General features: G+C 40.7%; 2 protein-coding genes across 3 annotated transcripts in view; one reads left to right on the top strand and one right to left on the bottom strand.

Moving 5' to 3' along the window:
- LOC132119146 (ubiquitin-like modifier-activating enzyme ATG7) overlaps positions 1-3,470 on the top strand; it is a 77,858-nt gene extending 74,388 nt beyond the window's left edge. Inside the window, exon 20 of the mRNA XM_059528895.1 lies at positions 3,432-3,470. Within this exon, the coding sequence (XP_059384878.1) occupies positions 3,432-3,464 (33 nt within the window). The 3' untranslated portion in view covers positions 3,465-3,470. The remainder of the gene's footprint in view (positions 1-3,431) is intronic.
- A 2,926-nt stretch (positions 3,471-6,396) lies between these two features.
- Positions 6,397-22,787, bottom strand: part of LOC132119149 (transcription cofactor vestigial-like protein 4) — a 29,041-nt gene continuing 12,650 nt past the window's right edge. The window contains exons 3-6 of one of the 2 annotated variants that reach the window (XM_059528898.1): positions 15,404-15,593; positions 7,758-7,977; positions 7,052-7,175; positions 6,397-6,707 (exon numbers count right to left, since the gene is read on the bottom strand). In XM_059528898.1, the coding sequence (XP_059384881.1) occupies positions 6,463-6,707; positions 7,052-7,175; positions 7,758-7,977; positions 15,404-15,593 (779 nt within the window). In that variant the 3' untranslated portion in view covers positions 6,397-6,462. The remainder of the gene's footprint in view (positions 6,708-7,051; positions 7,176-7,757; positions 7,978-15,403; positions 15,594-22,787) is intronic. The other variant, XM_059528897.1, reaches the window with a different exon arrangement.

Consider the following 22,787-nt stretch of genomic DNA (forward strand, 5'->3'; position numbering starts at 1 on the left):
GTGGATGGGAATCACGGCTTTGAGAGTCAAAAAAAACGTACAGAAACAAAACCAAATAAAATCATGCAGCTCGTGACGACACATTGATGTGTAAAGACACGAAACGATCAGTCTGTGCCAGAAACTGAACAGTATTCATATAGTCTCTTACCTCTGATCCACGCAGTGTCCGAACTGTTTTGTGTTTTTTGTGTTATAGATATGAACATATGAGTTGTGTAAATAATGACAGGGTTTTCTTTTTGGGTCGAATGTTTCCTTTAAATTGTAGTATTACATTGCCACAAGGCACATCAGCCTTTTTTCACTATGGTGGGAAGAAAGCTCACTCCGGAAGGAGCCGGACCCTAAAATGGCCCTTCCCTTGATATGTGGGGCAGGAAATGTGTCACAGAGGGAGAAAGAGCCAGGATGGGCCTCCATCCATCCCCAGCAACAACAAACCGCAGCTGGAGCGCTCCTCAGCACCACACCCTGGAGAGGGATCACCAGCTGCTATTTGTGTCGATCTGCTGGAGGCCCAGAGAAGGAAACACTCACTGGCTTCACCAAACACACTTCCTGCCTGCTAGCGTCTCCACCAGTCTGTTCCAGTACAGTATAAAGTATCTTTACAGTAGAAACGAGCACTGGGTGTATACACTGGCTGCGTCCGTGTGTGTGTGTGTGTGTGTGTGTGTGTGTGTGTTTATGGCTGAAGCGAGTGACTCATTGTCCTGAGGGAGAGTGTGGAGATGTGTGTAGATGTGAGTTTTTGAGCAAGCAAGGGCAGGACGGCTGGAGAGATGTGAGGAGGGAAAGACCCAGGCCGTCTGCTACAACCAGCGCACTGAATGTCTCCTTCCACGTCGACCAGTGAGGAGCGCACTGACAGCACCCCTCTGCAGAAACCACACACTCCTACAGCCGTGCTGTGGTTATCATGGTGCTCGACAGAAAACCAACACAGGATTAAAATAGCTTGTGTAGCACACAGGAAGGGACAATATATATCGTTTTTCAAAGTTTTAAACATTTTTTGTCATTTTATTATTATTTTTTTTATATATATGTCTATATAGTTTTTCTTACGTTTTGGTTTTCTTAGATTATTTTCAATATTTTAGTACTTAAACTCTAACTTAAATCAATCAACATAAGAAGTGGCAAGTAATAAAAAAAAGTAAACTCTTAAAATTATTTTATTTTAGTTCAGTTAATGTGTATTTTATTCAAGCAGGTTAACTAAGAATCATTAAAACGTATGTTCTTTAAAATAAAGCTGAAATAGCATAAAATTAAATATTAAATAAAAACCTACACTAAACTAATTTAGAAATGTGGCCTTGGAAACTAACTGAAGTACTTTTAAGTTGAAGACACTACAATTACTCCGTGGAATTAAGAAATAACAATAAAACAAAAAATACTCTTAAATAGTAATAATTAAATAGTAATATTTAAAAATAAACAAACATTAAAGTGTAAAAAGTATATAATAAAATTAAATATTAAATAATATTTGAATAACTCTAAATTAATTAAATTTTTTTAATGATTTTAATTAATGAAAATAGAAAATAGAGCTATGGCTTTAAAGAAATGAACTTTCTGTCGTCATTTACTTATCCGTCGTTTGTACGACTTTCTTTGGAGCACAAAAGGAGTTTTAAATAATCTACCAATTGCTCTTTTCTCTTCAGTTGCAACGAATGAAGACTGAAGCTTCAAAAAGGGCACAAAAGCAACATAACAGTGTAGAAATATCCCAGAACGATGGCTTGTGCTGTCTCTCCTCACACACACACACACACACACACACCTGCCCAGACATGTTCCTGCTTCTAGAAACACCCTCAGTCACAACTCTTCCAGCTCCAGGACGCGTCTCTGTTGATTGTAAAATCATCTGGGATATTTTTCTACTTGTAGCGGTTGTAGTTCACCTGTCTGTTATGTGAGCTGCTGCTGTTCTGGAACGAGCTAACAGTGTTGAATGAGAAGTGTCTGGTCCTCTCCTGTGGGATTCATTCTTCGTTCTTTATAGTGTTGATCTGACTCTCTCTCACACATACATATATATAACCCGAGGGTTTGTTGATGTGTGTAACATGTATGACATGCGGTCACACGCCCATGAGACGACTCTACAGCGCTGGTGTAATTGAATGATGCACACTCTACACTGTTATTAAGATGATTCATGTAATGACAGCTCTGAAGCGCTGCTGGAGACACAAGTGTGCTTTCATGCAGGGTGTGGGTTCATGTCCGTTTCTCTTGCTTCTAGAAGTCTTTGAGCTCTTTTATTCTGACTTGTCTCTCACTAGACTCATCTCGAGCACATCACATCACAAGTGTAATGCTGTACCGGGTGTGCTACCGAGCACGTTTACTACACACGTATGGAGCTGACGCACTATCATAAGTGTTTTGTGAGGAACCACATGAACATAAGTATATTAATCGATAACCTGCACCTGTAATCATAATTTGCACAAAGGAGAACAAACGTTTTTGGTGTTTTACTTCCACTAGTGTTCAGTTCAGCTGGAAACTGCAGTGAATTGGATGTAGGTCGAGTCGGTTCTTCTATTGCACCTGTTTTGTAAAATTTTGGAAAACTTTATTTGACAATACATGTACTTATTTACTTAGTGTCTAAGAAAGTACTGGGCAGTTTTAGGTAACTACACGGGTTAAGGTAAGGTTTACAGGTAGGTTCAGGGTTAGTGCTTAATTATTAGCTAGTTACTCTAATAACTACATCGTATGTTCATGCAGAACAGGACTGTAAAATAAACGTTAGACGACACTGTTTCGCTCATTCTTGATGAGCTTTGATGGCATTTCACCACACAGAGACTGACGGCACCTGTCTGTGCTGCTGTTACATGTCTGATCTGGGTTTGGTGTTTTCTGTGAACGGGTCTTCAGCTGAGATCCTGTATCTGTATCTGTATTTACGGGAGGTTTCTCTGCCGTGCTCCCGTCTCTTTACCTCTCACTAATCTCTCTGAGGACTCTGTTTTTAAGACTTGGCACAGACTTCAAAGTGAGAAGGTGGTTGAAGGTTTGTTTTTTCTTTGCTTTTCTTTTTTTCAGCTTTTATTAGCATGTCAATGACGCATAGCTTTTGACAGCCAGGTGTGTTGTAGAAGAAAGAGGCTCCACACACACACACACACACACACACACTCCTCGTCTTCAATAGGACGTGTATCTTCAGTCTCAGACCCAGTTTAGTTTAGTCTTCAAACATGCGTGTTGTGTGGATGATCATGTACCAAACCGTCATGAGATGATGATGATGATGATGCACACCTGTTGTTCCACTCTAAACATCATGAGACCAGATCTCTGCAGCCTAAAGCTGCTACACACACAGTCTTTATGAGGTTTTGGTCACTTTATTGAAATGGCTTTGTAATCTCCATTCTTCTATCCTGCAGATCTGGGACATGAGTGATGACGAGAGCATTTGAGGGACCGCTGGAGACACCAGATGAAGCTCTTCAACTGGCTGTGATTCTGCTGTCAGCTCATCGGTTCTCTTACATTCATTTCCAGACAGTGGCCTCACTGCACATGGATCCTTCATGCACTTGTTGAAATCCTTGTCTTAACCTTTCACGTGAAATCACATGATAGCGGTCAGAATGAAAGCGATGCGAATAAACATGATGTGAACTGCTCCAGTCTAGACGTCCAGTCCAGTGTTGTTCTGTCTTTAAAAGATAGCTCGCCCAAAAATGAGAAATGTCATAATTAACACACCCTCATGTTGTTCCTAAACGTAAACTCACTGTTCATATTAGAAACACAAAATAAGTCTTTTTTCCCTCTCTCCATACCAGCAACTGTTTAGTTATCAACATTAAGAAACTCATACAGGTTTACAGCAATTCGAGGGTGAGTAAATGATGACAGATTCTTAATTTTTGGGTGAATTTCCCTGCCCTCTCTCTATATATATATATATTTTTTTGTCAGCCATCATTGTCAAGGGCAGTTAAATATGTCACATATGTGGACTAAGATGCTTAGTCTTCAGGCATTTATAACCCTGGCCTAATGTTCATTCTGTCTGGTTTGTGTTCAAGTGAATGTGCTCCTCTCTGGTGGACTGTACTGTAGATCATCACTGCACTCTAACGGTCTAGAAATGTGGCATTGTTGTTTTATTAGCATTTGTTTGCATAAAAGTATATGCACATAATCAATTGTTTGCAATATATCCTTGCTTTAGATCGCTTATGTTAATGCTAATGTTGCATCTGTGTGCTGAAACCACCATAAAAAGATAGCGACTCAAGAGCTTTATTTGTGATGTTGGTGGTCGTTAATGAGAATATGAAGCCAGCTGAAACACTATATGTCCTGGCACATGCTCAGTGATGATAGCGAGTTCATTTCATTGTTCTGGTCTTCTGGAATCACAGTAATTCTGACATTAAAACATGGTTTTATTTCATATTTTTCCCAAGAGTAATCACCTGTTTTCACCAAGGATCAACCAGAAGTCTCAGGCTGTGGTTTAAGAGCACTTTATTGTTCATTGAGGCTACTTAAAAGTACAAAACAATGGCCTGCCAAAAGTTTGTTTTATTCCAAAGAGAAACAAGGCCATGAAATGAGGGTATAATACAGAATTACAAATTAAGAAGTACACTGGAGGTGCAGCGAGAAGAGTTTCTTGTCGTCGTTCTCCTGGAAGCGCACATCAAATAGAAAATGGTGTTGCTCAAATCCACTCACTCAGACTGGAGTCGGTTTGTTCAGTTGTCTCCAGAGACAGTCGAAAGCCTCCGTTCAGAAGTGTGTTGAGACTCAGTAGCCTTCAGAAATAATACACAAGTGGCTATTACACTAACGCAGTGTTTTCATACAATAACTGTGTTCCTGCACTTTAACCTTAGACAGACAAAACCTACAAACAAAAAAGATCAACTTCTTTCCTCGAAAAAAAAAAGCATGATTACAATAAAGGACAAGGGAAAAATTAAATAGCTACATATCATTAACAAATTAACTGTTCCTCAAAAAATACCTACAATTTTTTTTCTCTGTACATTCGTTACGCGCAGCGTAATGATGGTCTCATATTTTCCTATATAAAAACTTTTTTTTGTTGTTTTTAAGTAAGTGATTTACCTACAGTGTGTAGGGTAACGTGTGTCAAGCAGAACGTGAGAAAGTGTCCTACCCAGTAAACGGGTCATGAAATGTGTGTGTGACGGAGGAGGAAATCCTCAAGGTCTCGAGTGTGAAAGAGTCGGCGAGTGTTTGTATTCAGGGCGATGGAATGTGAGGACGAGCGTCTCGTCAAGTAGTATGAAGTACAGGACCTGCATCACGTTCCTATCGGAGGAATGTATTTAGTTACGGTGCAGGCGGACCGTTGGAAAAAAGCTGAATGCAGAATTAAGAGAAGATGAAGAACGACAACCACACACACATGAAATTAGCTCGACGTCTTCAGCAGATTGTCAACGCTGCAGTTGACCTGTCCACAGCTGCGAATGCTTCTTGTTCAGTCATGCAAAGCGACAGCATCCTGTACCACGGGTGGATTAATAAACATACAAAACCAACCGTTAATATATAGATGGCCTGTCCGGAGGCGGATTTCTCTCTTGTATCTGGCAGCTACCACAATGAATATTGATTAGACAATAATAATATGGAGTACAACTGTACCAGCAGTAAGTTTATCTAGGACTGTTACTGTCAAAAATAAAATCAAATCTGAAGAAAAGGCTAAAAGGATTACGACTGAAATGTCTACACAATAATAGATACCAGCTATTTTAAAAACATGCACTTATAAGCACTAGCTTACCCTTAAACCTTTAGTCTACTCTACTGAAACCACAGTGCCTGGGAAAAACCAATCCGAACCAGAAGAATGCCCACGTCTGCCACAGTCCAGTAGTGGAGAGCCGAAGCGACTGAGAAAATGTTCCCTCCCCAACCAAGGTTTCCTGCGAAAGCGATGTGAACCGCACCTGTCACCCTCCAAAACCAACATCCAATCATGTGTATCCAACACTAAACTGACACCACCTCCATCCATCCATAGTGCAAAATCAGTCCAGGCCTTCCTTTTCAAGTACACACATACAGATACAGATTCAGGACACAACCGAGAGAGAGTGTGAAAGACAGAATGCAATGGGTGCCATGGAAGAATGGCTTCTGGGTAAAAGTTTCTTTGGTATCTGAGGCAGATGGTTCAATAGTGTCTGGCTGATTTTTATCTTGAAAACAAACAAACAAAAAAGGTATGGGCATCCCATAACACAACAGCCAAGCTAAAAGTATACTAGCATACTTACAAACAAAAGGAAAAGAAAAGGAAAAAAGCACGACAGAGTTGAAGGAGCACCTCCTCGTCGTGCGTTCTTATGTACATAGCTATACATCAGCTCTGCTAAAACATGCACGGTTGCTTTGAGACGGGACTGGGGTGCGCTGGTCCTCTCAAGACACGAGGGAAGGGGAGTGACTATGGTTGACCATGTGGCTGTTGGGAGAGGAGTCTGGGCTTCCGGAGGAGCTGCCCTTGGCCTTGATCTGCAGCCACGTCTCCCCCAGAGCCTTGGCGAAGTGGTCGTCCACCGAGCCGGTGATGGACACCGAGTTTGTGACCGGCTCGGGCTCCTTGTAGTTCTTTCCCAAGCTGCGACGGAAATGCTCCTCGATGACGGGGTCGCAGGCTGTGTTAGCTGAGACAGAGAAACACTGCTTAGCACACGCTACGTCAAAGACAGACAGAGCTAATGCACGGCACTTTCCTCAGGTAAGGTACAAAAACACAAATGTGTTGATTCATTTTAGTTATTGCCTAGTGAGCAAATGTAACTTTCTCATCAGAGAACTGAACTGAAACACCTGTATGTGTGCATGTGTTAATACTAATAGTCTAGACACTGGGGTAAAACATTAAATAAAACATGATTTGATAGTTATGGATGTGACCACAGACATTTGACAGACGTGGCTCTCATCAGTGTCTTTATTAAGGAACATAATCGGACCCATGCTGCAGCCCATCTGTGGATGTACTCACAGTTGGAGGCTCTGCGGTAGCTTGGAGTCAGGTTGGGTGAGCAGCTGTTGTGAGACACGGTGCAGTGGGTGAGGTTACAGTTACGGTTGATCGCTGGGGCACACGTGATCACAGAGGGCCGATTCTGCACACACACACACACAAGTATATGAGCAAGTGTCCAAACAAACAGAACTACTAAAAAGTGTTTTCTGCTATGTCTACACTGTAGAGACATACAAAGTGTAGCTGTTCATGTGTTGGATCTGTTCACATCTGTGGATAGTTGAGCTTTTTTCTTCAAAACTGAAATGTAGCTAAACATGGTTTCAAGACCGTTCTAATTCATACCAAAACAAAACTCTTAAAATACATGTTTTCATGAGTAACAAAGATGAACCTTGACTCTAAATATCAATATCAAGACAAACCCAAACATACTTCAGCATTTATTTACGTTAAAAAAAAAAAAAAAAAAAGGTACAAAGCTTTCTGCTTCTTTTAAAGAGATAGATTACCTAAAAATGTAAATTATTCACTCAACCTCATGTTTGGTGACTGCCTTTCTTGTGTGGAGCATAAAAGATTTGAACATTTTGAAGAATGTTGGTAACCAAACAGTTCCCATTGATTTCCATTATATGGACAAATAAATAAATGATATATATTGAGTATATTTTGTGTGCGTGTTGTACAGAAGTCAGTCATTGACCCGTGCTGGAGTTACCTGCTGGCGCTCGACGGGGCTCACAGTGGGCGAGATGGTGAGCGTGCGGCTGGCGTCCATGTGTTTGGTCAGTGCGAGGGGCTGGTCCATGGCCAGGCTGGGCATGTGGGTGTACAGGTGACCACCGACGAGACTCATGCTGGAGGCGGCGATGCGCTCGATGGGGCTGCGGCTGCGATCCCGGGGGTCCTTGCGGTAGTCCCCATTGGCAGGCTTGCCTCTGCAACACAAACAAAGAAGGGATTGTACTGAGGCCCACGTCCAGTGTCACAAACAAGCAGAGCTATTAAATGCAGCATTCAGCGGCCTGGCAAGAGCACACACCTCCGTGAGCAGACGCCATGACTTGATAAGAAGAGATCGTGTGAGTCGACGTCACTTACATTCAAGCGTTCGTACACTGTGCTCCACAAACATAGCTATAGTGACTCTGTACAGCTTTGTTCTACGTCAGGACTGTCAAAGCTCATCTCCAGCTCTGCATTAGCTCGGATCGCTCGTTACAAAAGGCCCTTTCCCACTACTGACCTCCTTTCCTGTTTTTCTTTCCCTCTTAAAAGAATAGGCACACATGCAAAGCCCAGAAGCGCTATTCCACCCTTCCGGAGCGATCGGTCTCCTGTTGCCAACAGAGCGGAGGCCCAGCGAGGGGCCAAGTGCACTATTCAAAAGGCTTCATCTGTGCTTCACAGGAAGGGAACTTAATACCCTTCACCAGGCACACAAGAGAGCTGAACAACAGCACGGGAAGAGACAGGCAAACTCTAATCAGGTATTTGAAGGAAATGCTTTCAACACAGATTTTGTAACCTCAGTGTGGTGACCGTGGTCCACCTTCGGGGAGGACAAATGCTGTAGATTTTGCCCAGTTTCAGTCATGTGGGCTGCAATCCTTGTAAAAGTCTGTTACTTGGCAACACAATTGGCGAGCAAAGCATCTGCAACTAACCGGTTACATCTACCGGAAATTATTGTCCCCACAATAACTAACTGAAAGCTGTAGAGGGAAATCTGTCACAAACTACTCCCAATCCCTTCCTCCTCAGCGTGATCAGCTTTCACTGCAACACATGGATAAAGGAGGTGAGATATTATGTTGGTAGAACCATAGCAGGTCTGAAAGGTTACACCATGTGACATTAGAAATGTGTCAAACTAAAGAAATGCTGCTCTAAATGTATGTTGCAATCACATTATTACATGAAAGAGAAACAATGCTGAGCACCAATTTACAGCAAACTATATGTTGTTCCATATGCATTTCACAGTGTCCACATTTACCAAAATGTTCACTGCAAAATCCAGTCTTTTCAATAGGAATCCATACCATCAGGAAGTTCCCATGCAGATATTGCACAGGATTTTGGACACGTAGATTGACTTGTAAACCAAACAGAAAGCTGCTTTGCTTGGAAATGACTTCTGTACTTCATACATTGCTGCACTATTGACAAGACAAGCTTTGCCAAATTGTGTTACATTTCCACCATGGTACAAGGACACAAAGTTATGTGTGGTTCAGGCATCATATTATCTGCAGTAAGGTCAGATCTAAGAGGAGCATGATAACATTCAGAAAACCTGCTGAAAGCCTCTTCACCCAAGATCCTTTGAAAAGAAACCGCAACAAGGGCCTTCCATGCGATCTTTCGGTTCCTGCTATTCCTCTCTGATGTGAGCTAAACGATCTGGCAATAATCCATCAGTGCTTTCAAGACTATTGCTCTGAGAAAAAACACCTTTGTCATTCAATTTAGGATTATTAAATGTGGGATTTTGAATAGCGTGAATCTAAATTTACATGCAGAAGCCATGCATCAGTCCACACATAAATGAACACACCACAGTCAAAACATCCTACAAAGCAGAAAGGCTTGACCAGCACACACAAAAATGTTCTGTGAGAGCAACAAGTCTTGGTATTTAAGGAGCAATGTTTGTGCCATTAATCAGGATGTGTAATAAGTATCTAGTAGGGATGTTCATCTCCATAATAAGGCCGATGCAATATGTATCTTGACATTAATTATACACATGAAGCAGCTACCGATGCGATGCAATACGATTCACCCGTTACGATCTGATTTGGATTCAACAATGTGATTTGATGCAATACGATGCAATGGAAAACAATGATCACTTCTAATGCCTCGAGACCGATTTCACTAAACAAGTTTACCAAGTAAGCCAGGCTTATTTTCAACGATTCATTGTCAAATTATTTGGTTCCATAAAGCAAATTTAACATAGGCCAAGATTAAGCTCTGACTCGCTCACGTACTTCTACATATAAAAGACTTTCTAAATAATAAAAACATTGTGCATCCACTAAATATATATATATAAATCATTTTTTACTGATGCAAATATGTTAGAAACGATGCATTGCAATACGAACTTGTAGCCGATGCACACTTTTTTGAATCAATGCATCACATGGTTAACTTTTCTGCCGATGTGAATCTGAGAATCTTCCCATCCCTAGTATCTAGTAACTAACTTGATCAAGACAATCTTTAAACTACTGCTCTGTCATGACAGTAGTTGACCTGAAAGAGAATAATAATTCATTACATTTATATAGCGCTTTTCTAGGCACTCAAAGCGCTCTACATAGACAGGGGGTATCTCCTCATCCACCACCAGTGTGCAGCATCCACCTGAATGATGCGATGGCAGCCATAGTGCGCCAGAACGCCCACCACACACCACACACCACACACCAGCTTACTGGTGGAGAGGAGACAGAGTGATGAAGCCAATCAGCAGATATGGGGATTGTTAGCAGGCCATGATGGTCAGAGGCCAATGGTCGAATTTAGCCAGGATGCCGAGGTCACACCTCTACTCTTTTCGAGAGACATCCTGGGATTTTTACTGACCACAGAGAGTCAGGACCTTGGTTTAATGTCTCATCCGAAGGGCGGTGCTTGTTAACAGTATAGTGTCCCCATCACTACACTGGGGCGCTAGGACCCACACAGACCACAGGGTGAGCACCCCCTGCTGGCCTCACTAACACCTCTTCCAGCAGCAACCTAGTTTCTCAGGAGGTCTCCCATCCAGGTACTGACCAGGCTCAGCCCTGCTTAGCTTCAGTGGGAAACCGCTCTTGGGCTCCAGGGTGATATGGCTGCCGGCAAAAGAAAACTGACTAGGGAAGATGTTTACGGTAACATCCCAAAGAAACTCGCTTGAGTAGCATTATTAAATTCAGACATTCTTTATAGGGATAAATATTTATGAAGAATGTTTCAGATCAAATCTAAACTCAGTGTTTACATCAGATTTATTTTATAAACTAGCTGCATTTTAGATCACACTGTAGATAACAGCAGTACTCTGAAAATAAAACATTTTAACTCGTGCAATATTTCCTTTGACATTACTTTTATATGAATTCAATCAGGGCTCCAGCCAAAAAGACACCATTGGCTCCTAAGAAACAAAACTTTAAGTGCCACAGAATAAACATGTATTAGTTCTTTTTTTAGACATTTCAGACATACTGTCATGTATTTATGTCTCCTCTCCTGTTACAACATCAGCATTTTAATTAATCATGTATATCTCCTGGGAACTCAAGTTCACTTCAAGTGGAAACTAAACATTTTCCAACTAAAACTACATACAGTCACAAAGAATTGTTTAATACTCAGAATCTGTGCCAATATCATGGACCAATATCTTCAGTTCCTTGCATACATTCTTATATAGACAACAGGTTGAGTAACAATATGAATATGCAATATAGCGTTTATATTTAGCAAAATGCTCCTCTTTAAAGTTATTTTTCTGGCTGACTAATGAGCTAATGGACGCAGAATGGTTGTTCTGAGGTAAATGCACTGTTACGTAGCATTGCTTTCAAGCTAAATTATCATTCACCAAATTAATATTTTTGATCACAAAAGGCCATTTTAAGTGCAGTCTGAAACTTTTCCCTTGAAATCCATACATCAATGGTTATCTTTCACGCTGAAAGAGTGCGCAGACTCACTGTAGACAGAGATTCAGGCCAATAAAACTAGGGACATTTTCTCATAATTGCATTTCACAGCCATGCAGCAAAACCTCATGATTCCACCGCAGATCTTGGCAGGAAGATTTCGCTCTCATTTCTCCTTTAAGTCACTGGAAGCTCACCCACAAAGATACAGGAAACATCTGGGAAACATCAAGGCCGAACCACAGGATACAAACCGTTCGTTCTTTGGAAATGCACTTCTACATCATCTTATCACCAGGAAAAGAGTGAAGACTTGAATCGCTTCTCATTGCCCATTGACTGAAATTTACAACCAAAAGCTGCACAATGTGGCATCGTATCAGCATTTTATTTTACGAGTTGTTTATTCCAAGTTATGTTGCAGTAAAAATAGCAACAGGTAACACCAGAAGCTCAGAGTGCAACCATTTCATGTCATCGAAATAATGGCACCTCATAGTCCAAAATATGAATAAAACGATGTGGTTTTAAAAATATTTTTTTTTAATAACAAATCTTTCATGGGTTTTCTACTACATAGTTGAGTAAGAGACAACATTTACGTTATATTTAGCTGTACAAGTAACACCTGGGGTTCCCTTTAATAGCATGAGATGTTTAACTACTGTTACATTTACATTTCTTAATGAATTCATTCAATTTCCATTTGTAAATCCTAAATGTGGTTACTAAAGCAACTAAAACATTTTTGGCACACTGATTGTTTTTGGCTCAGGTTTTGACACAAGCAGCCAAGAAAGGTAAGTGACAGTTTGAGAGTTTGGATCCATGCTCACTGTGTGTAATCACTTGAAAGTGTTTGGCTAATTTCAGACTTCACTGCTTTGACAAATTATAATCCAAACACAAACGAGCCAGTCATGTGTTTGTTTATATAGAAAAGTTAGCAGAAAACCATTATTTCATAAAGCCTAACCACGCTGGCACGGCCTTCTCATGACTCTCCTTTTGGCTGGCCATGGATGCATGAGAAAGACGGAGTCTCGAGTTCCCAGCTGGAACACAGGCTGCCGAGGATTATTCCCTCTCAAATCAGATCGCTTTCCTTACTCACTTCTTACAGGAACACATTCATGAATCCCCTCGACATTAGGTGAATCTAGCGCTGTGTTCACACTTGTAGTTCGGTTCTCTTGGTCCAGACCAAAAGAGAAAGCAATACACCAAGCGTTCACACTGGCATTTTTGAGCAGTGTGAGTTATTCTGCAGTGGAGCGTCTCCTGTGGGACAGAACACAGTGGGCTGACTGGATAAGAGGCCCTTTGTTTCCAGGGCAGCAGTGAAAACGAGAAAATGGCCCCCACCCTGACACGAAGCCACTCACAACAATATATCTCCCTGAGTTTCCAGTTTTATTAGCCCTAAGAGAAGGCTTCATCCAAGTCTTATCTCTGTGCTTCAAACGGTTTAGTCTGGCACAGACCACAATGAAACCATACAATAAACTAATGCGTGGACAAACTCCTTACAGATCAAAACAAGCGTCACATGAAACATAACTCCAAACACTTGTGCACTCCCAGCGACTGAAAGCCAGAATGCTTCAAATAACTTTCCAGTGCTGGACAAAAGCTTACAGTGAGTAGAGACACAGGAAGAGAGATTTCCCAGCCCCCAGTCCTCTACAGAGAAACACCCTGATGGAAACCTGAGCCGCTTCAGCCCGTGGTGTCCGGTGTCAGCCGCAGAAACAATCATTCACCTCCACCCCAAGAGAATCACATGTCCTGGAGCAATCCTGACACACATCAACAATTCAAATCCTCAGAGTTCAAATGTAAATCAAGGAAACATTTGGCAAACCCTTTCCTGAACCTCCAGTCCTGTGTGTATTAAGAGTTAACTTCAGAGGGAGAGCAATAGAGTGAGGTGTAAAAATATCAACACAAAACATTGACTTTTACACAAATGCTTCAGCTTTAACTCACATTTCTAAACTAGGGCTGGGCGATATGGCCAAAAAAATTATCACTGTTAAATTTGTCATCAGTCAATATCCATATTTATCACATTAAATTAAAAAAAAAAAAATCTAAAGATTTTTGCTAAGTGAATGTTATAGAAACCAGACTGTTAATAGTGGTTTTAAACTACTCTTTATGGTCAGAACATGACAAACACTTCACGTTTTCTGCATGTTCTACCGAGTGATATTGTTTCAAACCATGAAGTGTGTTTGTGTTTTCAGTATTTTCAGCACATTTTGCAGTGCAGGCTGCAATATTAATATCACATTTTAGAAATGCACATTTGACAGCAGCTTGAGTTTGGAGGCAGATATAAATTTATGTTCATTATCAGAAACAGTAACATCTGTAAGAACCTCATTTTTATTATGGTGAAATTTAATATTCTGACTGTTTGAGTTTTATTGAAATGAACCATTGGTCTTCCACAGTAGTACACATTTAGATCATGATAAATCGAAGGTAAAAATGTATCTATATGGTTTCTAAGTATGAGTATGAAAAACAGTAGTCTAAAAAGCTATAGCTTTAATCAGAGAGATGAGCGGTCGAGCGATGTATCGGTTGTGCCGATAGTTTCTCTGGGTTGTGTGCTTGGCTGAAGAAGATCGATGGACTTCAGTGTGATTCAACGATTCATTGCCCTTCCACTTTGGCACATAAACTTTATATTAAACATTTATTGAACTCTTGCTATAATTTCATCGAGGCAAATTATATTGCGTTAATTATTGTTATCGTTTTATAGCCCAACACTATTCTAAAGTAAAGTATTTAGAATTACGTATTAGTTGTAAAATAAAGTGCAAAGATAATGTTTATTTATACTCTTATTATAATGTTATAGATGTTTGTTTTTGCTGAGGTTTACTTATCAGTAATTTAATAGTTTACTAGTAATAAAACAAACTGGTAACTCAACGATACAACTGTTCATGATCCAATCCACTCTGCATAAACAAACTTTTACATTTGATTAAAAAAATAATAAAATGCAGAACTAAAGTACATTGTCAATTAGCAAAATGTCAAATGAAGTGATTTTGGCTTTAGTCACTTCATATGAGACGAAGCAAAACAATTGTTAACTGAGTTAAGTTTGTGAAAAGGGCAGTTGCTGTAATGAAATCTGTTCTAGAGCCGTTCAGATCCTGCCACTGCTGAACGCTGCAGAGTGAAACAAGCTCTGACAGGTTGCCAGGATGAGGATCAAAAGTGTTTATGTATCCGAGAGTAAGAGCGTTATAAAAGTAAATCTGTTCAGTCAAAGTGCAGTTAAATTTGAGCACATACAAAAGTCAAAGCTTTTATTGTTATCAAACTGCTAGGTCATAAATTAGCCAGATCTGGTGTCGCTCTTCCAAATGGGGCTGGAATGCTGGGAATGACACGAGGGCACGGCCAGGCGCTGCAAACTGCCCATGTGCTCCGCTCAATGCTGGAATCTCAGACATTCCAGGCCTCTGTCTTCAGCACATTCCTGACGCTCTTTCTGCAGGAACGCCGTCCGCTCGGCCCTAACTTCAGCTGAGTATGAGGCTTTCTAAAAAGCACCTGATTTCCAACCGAACCAGTTTTCAGATTCGGTGGAGACGACACAAGCAGTGTCTCTGTCAGCACATCAGATGCAGCCACAACAAGACACGTGATGTTCATTTGTTCCACTTACAACTGTGTGGCAAACAGCCGACTCATCTTGGCCACATGCTCGTTGTTACAGTCGATGTCGTCGTCTGCTTGGTCCCCGCTGTGTTTCCTCTTGCTGGGGCTGATGGGAGGAGGACCCGTCCTGTGATTGCTGACTGCAGAGGACAGGGACATGGCCTGCATTCTGGACTCGCCTCTCAGAGCAGCCTCACCTACAGCAAACACAAGAGAGCTTGCATTAATACAGACAAACAAACACTCACCCGCTTCAGGAGATGCTGCTTTGAAGGAGACACATTTACTGCATGCTTTAGAAATTGATCAAGTCATCATCTGACACACGGCACACTCTGAAGAAAAGCCCAGCTTGTGTGAGAGGTTCAGACTGATGCAACCCAACGGCAGCTCTGCTGAACTGATGAAATAATGAATCGAGTGAGTGAGCAGACGAGAAAGAATAGACTCCACACACACTCACTGTCTTGAGTTCTGCTTAAAATCAACTACAAAGCTGTTTGAACAAATCGGTTGAATGAATGGCTCAATGATCACAACTCGTACACTGATTTTAGCTTTATATTTAAAGTAGATTTTCTTTTTTTCCCTCAAATCATTTCAAATATTAGTATTGTGTGTTTTGTTTTGTAACTGCAGGTGAACTGCTTTCATGTGCTGCATTAAACAGTCTGTGTGAAAGCATCTCAAAGCCACTTCAGATGCAGATTCTGTTCCTCTGCAAACACAGATTGTGTTGATACTGATTTCATTTGATTGGTAACAGCCCTGTAGTCTCTTACTATATGAATTTGATTAAAATTAAGAATTTGACACAGAAGATGATGCTTACATTTAATTAGGTTAGAAAACAAATTGGCCTTATAAAGGTGAAAATACCACGAAAGGTCAAAATCTATTTGAACTGTTGGAAAAATTCATTTTTGTTACTGCTGCAAACTATTCACTCTTGTTCAATGTGAATGCTGTGAGGTGGAATATGAGCAGTCATTTATCAGTCGGCATCACTCGGGTGCCGAGGCGCACATGCACAGATGAGACCTGAACAGCACACGATGATATCGGGGTTTAAACTAAACTCATGTAAGCTTTGCCAGTTTAAACATTTATGAGCCAGAGGACTTGTGCGCGCAGTGAGATTTGTGTGCGTGCTCATCTGAAATGTGCAAAGGCACAAAAGCTCTCTCTGAAGTATAGTGTTTAAATGGACAAATTCAGACAAAAATTATGTCAAAATGCCCATCTTGGTAAGTATCCTACAGCTGACATAGCCGGCTGGACGTACTGAGATCAGTGGAGTCTCTTAAGCCCCTTTCAAACTGCACGTTGGACCCGGCATATTGCCGGAACATTGCCGGGTCGCCTTCTGTGTGAGAGCAAACACGTCCCGGGATTGATTCCGGCATTGAAGCCGGGTCAGGGACCTAGTTACATTGCCGGGTTCAAGCCGGGACGAGCACCGTGTGAACAAAAGTCAGATCTAATGCCGTGTCATAGTGATGACACGCGTTATCACGCGACTCTTTTACCGGCTGTTTTGAAGGAAGATCAACATTTGCGACAAAAAAATGTGCAAACTGTAATGAAGCAGAGATCAGTTAGTTCCTCACTTTCCGCGCTGACGCCGAGATCGTTCGCTTGCTTCAGTGAAAGTATAACGTGCCTAGCGTTTCCGACTCGTACATTACATGTCACGCCCTGATGTCTTTACGGGTTGTGTGTGTAGGCACGCACATGTCCCGGGTAATCACTTGCAGTGTGAAAGTGCAAAATCTAGCGACCCGGGAACAATTGCCGGAACACTTTACCCGTGTATTTGCCGGAATTGCAGTGTGAAAGGGGCTTTAAGGTGACAGCACTTTCTTAATTTTAATTAAACTGCGACAACACCGCTCTTGATTGAATAGCGTTTGTAACTTTAACAAAGATTCATCTTTAATTTATACAGTCAAATATGCGATGCCGTTTACAGTTCATTACTTCAGTTTCTGTACCTAAAAACTAATGTTAGACCTATACCTAAAAATCCTACCTAATCACTGTTTATTTTATTTGTATCTTTACTGTATTTATTTGTGCTTTTACTTGTAGTTATATACATTTTTGACAGTAGTTTTTCCTTAAACATAGCACACACCGAACCATACTGAAACTGTGACTCTAAAACCGTGAAACAAACTGAACCGTTCCACCCCTAGTGTCTTTTAAAATTACTTAATTGCACACACTCTACAGCATTTTTACTGAAGGTATTATATTGGTCACCTAGCTCTCAAGATATCAGCACTATAGCCATGAACACCCACACCGTTCGACCACTATATTATATTAGACACAAAGCTCCTCATCCATACAGGCCACTTCTTTTATGTTGATTTTCAGATCATAAAAACGATTACATCAGCAAGAAGAAACACAGCAATCACAATAAAATCACTCATCAGTCCTTCCTATGACTTTCTTCTCTTTCAAGAACACTTGACTGTCTCTTACCTCCAGATCAAAGCAGAAAAAGCATTAGCGACTGATGCAAGAAATTTAGTAAATGTTGTATTACACTGCATTGATACACTGACAAGCCAAAGACTCCATATTTGCATTGTAACTGCATTTCATCTTATTTTTATTTGCAATCAAACAAGTTACTAGAGTGCACACCAAACATCTTTATGTGCAGAAGTAGTGCACTGAAGCAACAGCGTCCTGTAAGATTCCTCTCAGTACATGAGATACAGTACGAGGGCACTCAGTGCATTTACAGGCGTTGTGTAGGAGTTAGGCCGGAAAATTACCACTGGCACGCTCTCTCCATCGGGACTTTCCATTTGGGACAAGGTTAACTAAGACTGAGAAACTTTATAAGATCCATTTATTATGCCAGACCTGGATTTCACAGTGCTGCAGTTATTTACAGTAAAATGATAAACAGAGATGGTAAAAAATAACCTGGTCAGGTGTCCCTCCCACAGAAAAACCTCATAAAATAAGCCATGCACACATTCACTCGCATTCAGCCTCCAGTAAATCAATGATAAAGCTCAGACGGACGAGCTCACGAGGTACTTCCCAAAACAAGTGGCCTATTTTCCTGACTGTCATGTTTCGGCTCGTCTGTCCACGCTCCATGGCAACGGCGATGACATCATTGTTTTTGGCAGGGCTGGAGCTGCTAATAGAGAAAAGACTGCGCTGCTTTAGACAAGCACACAGTAAACGTCCACACGGCTCCTGACACATGATAGCTTATCTGAGTTAGTCTCCAGAGAGCCATGAGGAGATGAACTTGCACTGTTGTGAAAGTTATTGACCATTCATTCATTACGAGTGAAGAAAACTGTACAGAGACAGCTGTTGAATGCTGTGCTTCCTGGCCCTGCTTCTGGAGGAACAGCAACACTACACTCTTCCTAATCAAACACACCTCCTTCAGCTCATTAGCTCAGACTCCATGACTGGAAATGGATGGGTCCGATAACACAGACAACCAAAATGTGAACTGCTGGAGTGCATCCAGGAACAGGGTTAGGAAACACTGAACTACAGTACGGTTTCAACACACATTAATAGGTAGGCATTGTAAAAGGTGATATTTGAACAGGACTTAAATGACAAATGCAGAGTTTTACATGAGGATGTGATATCTTCAGTATTTACAGGTGATAGCTGATGATTTTACTGGCACTACATTTTCTAGCATCATCAATGAGGAGAAAAAGAGTAGGCCTATACAAGAATAAAGTGATCCAAAAATGGCTTTGAAACCAGAGTAACTACTACTGTCCAAACAGTGCTGGAGTTTCATTTGCATGGTCTATTCTGCTCTAGAATATGAAAATGCAGTAACCAAACCAACACTGGAAATGAGAAAAATGGCTTCAAAATTTTCACACCAGGTTTTTTCTAAATCTCAAACCAATCTGTTCCGCCTTGCATGGCCACATTGTCAGGATGCATGTTACATAAAACCAAAAAGCAGACCAAAACAATGTCATTTATTCATTACATACTTTACTCCAGTCTTCAGTGTCACATGACCCTTTAGAAATCACTCTAATTCTAATTCTGCTCAAAATACATTTCTGATTATCATCAATGTGCTGCTTTATGATTCTCTCAGGCCAATCAGTGATCAGCAAAGTTTACACATCACGTTTTGGTAACTGTACAGTTCACTTGGAACCTTAACTGAAGTGGTACTAAAAAAATGGCAAATACATAAAACTTGTGATTTGGTGAAATGCAAAGACTGAATGCAAGCTCTCAAACATTATAAAAAGACTCATGCAGTAAGCAGCTAGTGCTGCTGTATTTGACAGTGGTCAAAAATCAGATCAGCAAAAGGGTTGTGGTTCAAAACACACCACAAGCACAGAAGATCCCTTCAGACAGATAGTTTGGAAAATTTCACCAGCTTCAAGCTGCATGCTTCTGTTCATTCACACTGCCATGACTTTCCTGTTATCAGTGCTTCTGTTCTGTGACATCATGAACTACAGATACTCAACCAGAAGCCCCGCTAATTCATTCTGCATTTGTGGAAATGCTGAGTAGCTTCATAGACACATTTTCACTCTCATTCACAGCGACTATTATTGCCTTCTTTGTCTTTTTCAGTAAACTAATTGTCTTCCCCTGGACAAATAACCACACAATAATTAGCATTATTTACACAGGCATTATGTGAGTTATTTAAAAATATATATATTAATTTCTCCAGCATTTGGGCTTCAGTTTGTGTTCACACTGAAAAATCAATGATCTACATAAACATAGCTTGACGTTCCTGATCCAGACAAGGCTCAATGTCTCAGAGGATGCACATGTTCATTGATTTGGTGTGAAGTTAGATTGTGAGAAGTGGGACTGAGAAACTAATTTACCCGTCTCCCTCAGGGAAAACTAATCTCTAGCATGATTTCCTCACTGCAAAACTTCTGAAGTGCACAATAGCACGCAAACACCTGAAGAAAAGACATCAACTTCAGCCAACCTGTTGAATTTCACACTTCGGTGAGTCTGTATTTTCTGGGATGTTTAAAGCATGCTAAAACCTCACAGCAACCTTTGTTGGGAACTGCAGGAGCCATAAAAGATGACTATCAGCCTTAGAAGAGATGTGGCCAATGTTTGATCTGTTGAAAGACTGTGATTATGAGCGTAAGTGATCAAAGTCTGCCCCTACTACTGGAGACTTCAAACGTCAAGCCAGAATGAGATTGAGCTACAGATGTTGAGCCCACCTCCTTTCTTTTCCTACATTCACACAAGATCAGAATAAGACACAACCTCTGATGCAAATTACACTTTTGCAACTTCTTGGCAGCACGCAGTAAAAAGAAACAAACCCAAGATTTCATACTGCTGATGCTTGCAGAACAATGGCCTCCTTTGCTTTACAGCGACTGAAATCTGATCTTCTCTGAGCAGACAGCATGTGCCCCAATTCATACAAGCGAGGACAACCAGGCCTCTCTTTTGAAGCACAGAGGGGACTGCTGAACAGGTATGGGTGTAGTGGGGGGTCTAATCTTTCGGTTACCAGCAGCCTTTTTAGCCTTTGTTCAGCAGGAAAGATGACAGTCAGCGTTTCAGCCCTGCTTCAATTTAAGCTCAGCTGGTGAGCAGCCATCCACAGCAGAGAACAGCAGGCTACGTCTGAAACACGGAGCAGAGCATGCTTTCCTCCTGAACGCGCCTGACACCAAACTCAAATCATTCACTGAAACCTTCAGCAGGTGAGGCAGAGGGATCTGTAGGAGCACTAGTTAGAAGAAAAAAAAAAACTGATGCATTAGTTTTTTTTATTGATCAAAGAATCCTGAAAAACTAAAGTACAGCATTTATTCAACATAAAATTATTTTCTAATAATTTTAGTCTTAACTATCACTTTTTTTAATCAAAAACTCCTGAATAAAACTTTGAATTTCTGTATTGACCCCAAACTTTTGAACGATAGTTTATACTGTTTATTTATACATAGTGAGCACCAAAAACTGATGATAAATTTAACTGATGATAAATCATCATATTATTCTGATTTCTGAAGGTCATGTGACACCGAAGACTGGAGGAATGATGCTGAAAATACAGCTGCACATCACAGAAATAAATTACACTTTAACACATTCACATAAAAAAAAAAAAAACATTTAAAATGCATAATATTACAAAGTTTTACTGTTTTTTTCCCTCCAATATTTTGATAAAATAAATACAGCCCTATTGAGCACAAGAGACTTCTTACAAAAACATTAAACCACTTACTGATTTTATATATACACATACATACACACACATTTGAGTTCTTTAGATAATCTAGACAATATATATATATATATATATATATATATATATATATATATATATATATATATATATTATTGAGATTATTGTGATTATTAGCACCATTAACAGATGTGCTTATCTCCCCTAGTGTCAGTGGATAAACATTTCTGTTTTCACATTTTCAAGTCAGCATTGTGTACAATAACCTTCCACAATTCATTCAATCTCCACAAGACGGTATTTTCATCAACTTGCTCACTTTTATAGTCTTAGTCCATGGTAAATGAGCTCTCAATCATCCTTGGTGCAAAGATAATAAAGTTTGTCTGTGCCCTTTGAAAGGCCGAGTTCATTCAGTTCCCGATAAAGCATAAAGCAAAGTTCAGCAAAGCCAGGTCTTTCAGCAGAGAAATGCACTGTGCACGTCCTGACCCCAAGAAGTGATGCAGAAACAGAGCTATTTTAAGGGATGATGCGCGGCTTGCAGAAGCTGTAATAGATTAGCCATGTGCTCAGGAAATTCTCTGGCACACATTATAAATAGCTGAAGCGGCAGCCGTGCAACAGCGAGCAAAACCCGGCTGTGATTGTGTATTTCCATCCACTGTCACCGGGTCATGTGACCGGACTGTGGAGAGGACAGCATTCCAGCGCCCCACATCCGCTCGAAGAGGACCATGGAGAGACACGCCAGCCATTCACACACATGCTGCTGGAGCTTTTCCACAGAACGTTTTGAAGAGTTATCTGGAAACACAGGAGTCTCCGGCCAAGGAAGAAGCAACCTTTGGCATCACTCACAGGCATACACAGAGGAAGTATTGTCACAGGTTATGAAGCAAACATCTGAATATTCAGACATGCCCACAACACAAAAAACATCTGTCACAACTACAACCAGCTTTAGTGGCTTCAAATAAAAACTCAATCAAATGTGCTGCAATGGAGGCTGATGTTAAACATGGAAATGTACAGATGACAAGACAAACCTGCATCACTTTACAGAACAAGCTAAATGTCATTCAGCAAATCACAGCTCTGCTTTATAAGTCAGATGAAAGCGAGCGAGTATACGACAGCATACGACGCTCTGATAACACCAACC

This window comes from Carassius carassius, chromosome 38, assembly GCF_963082965.1.
Source record: "Carassius carassius chromosome 38, fCarCar2.1, whole genome shotgun sequence".
Taxonomy (NCBI): Eukaryota; Metazoa; Chordata; class Actinopteri; order Cypriniformes; family Cyprinidae; genus Carassius; species Carassius carassius.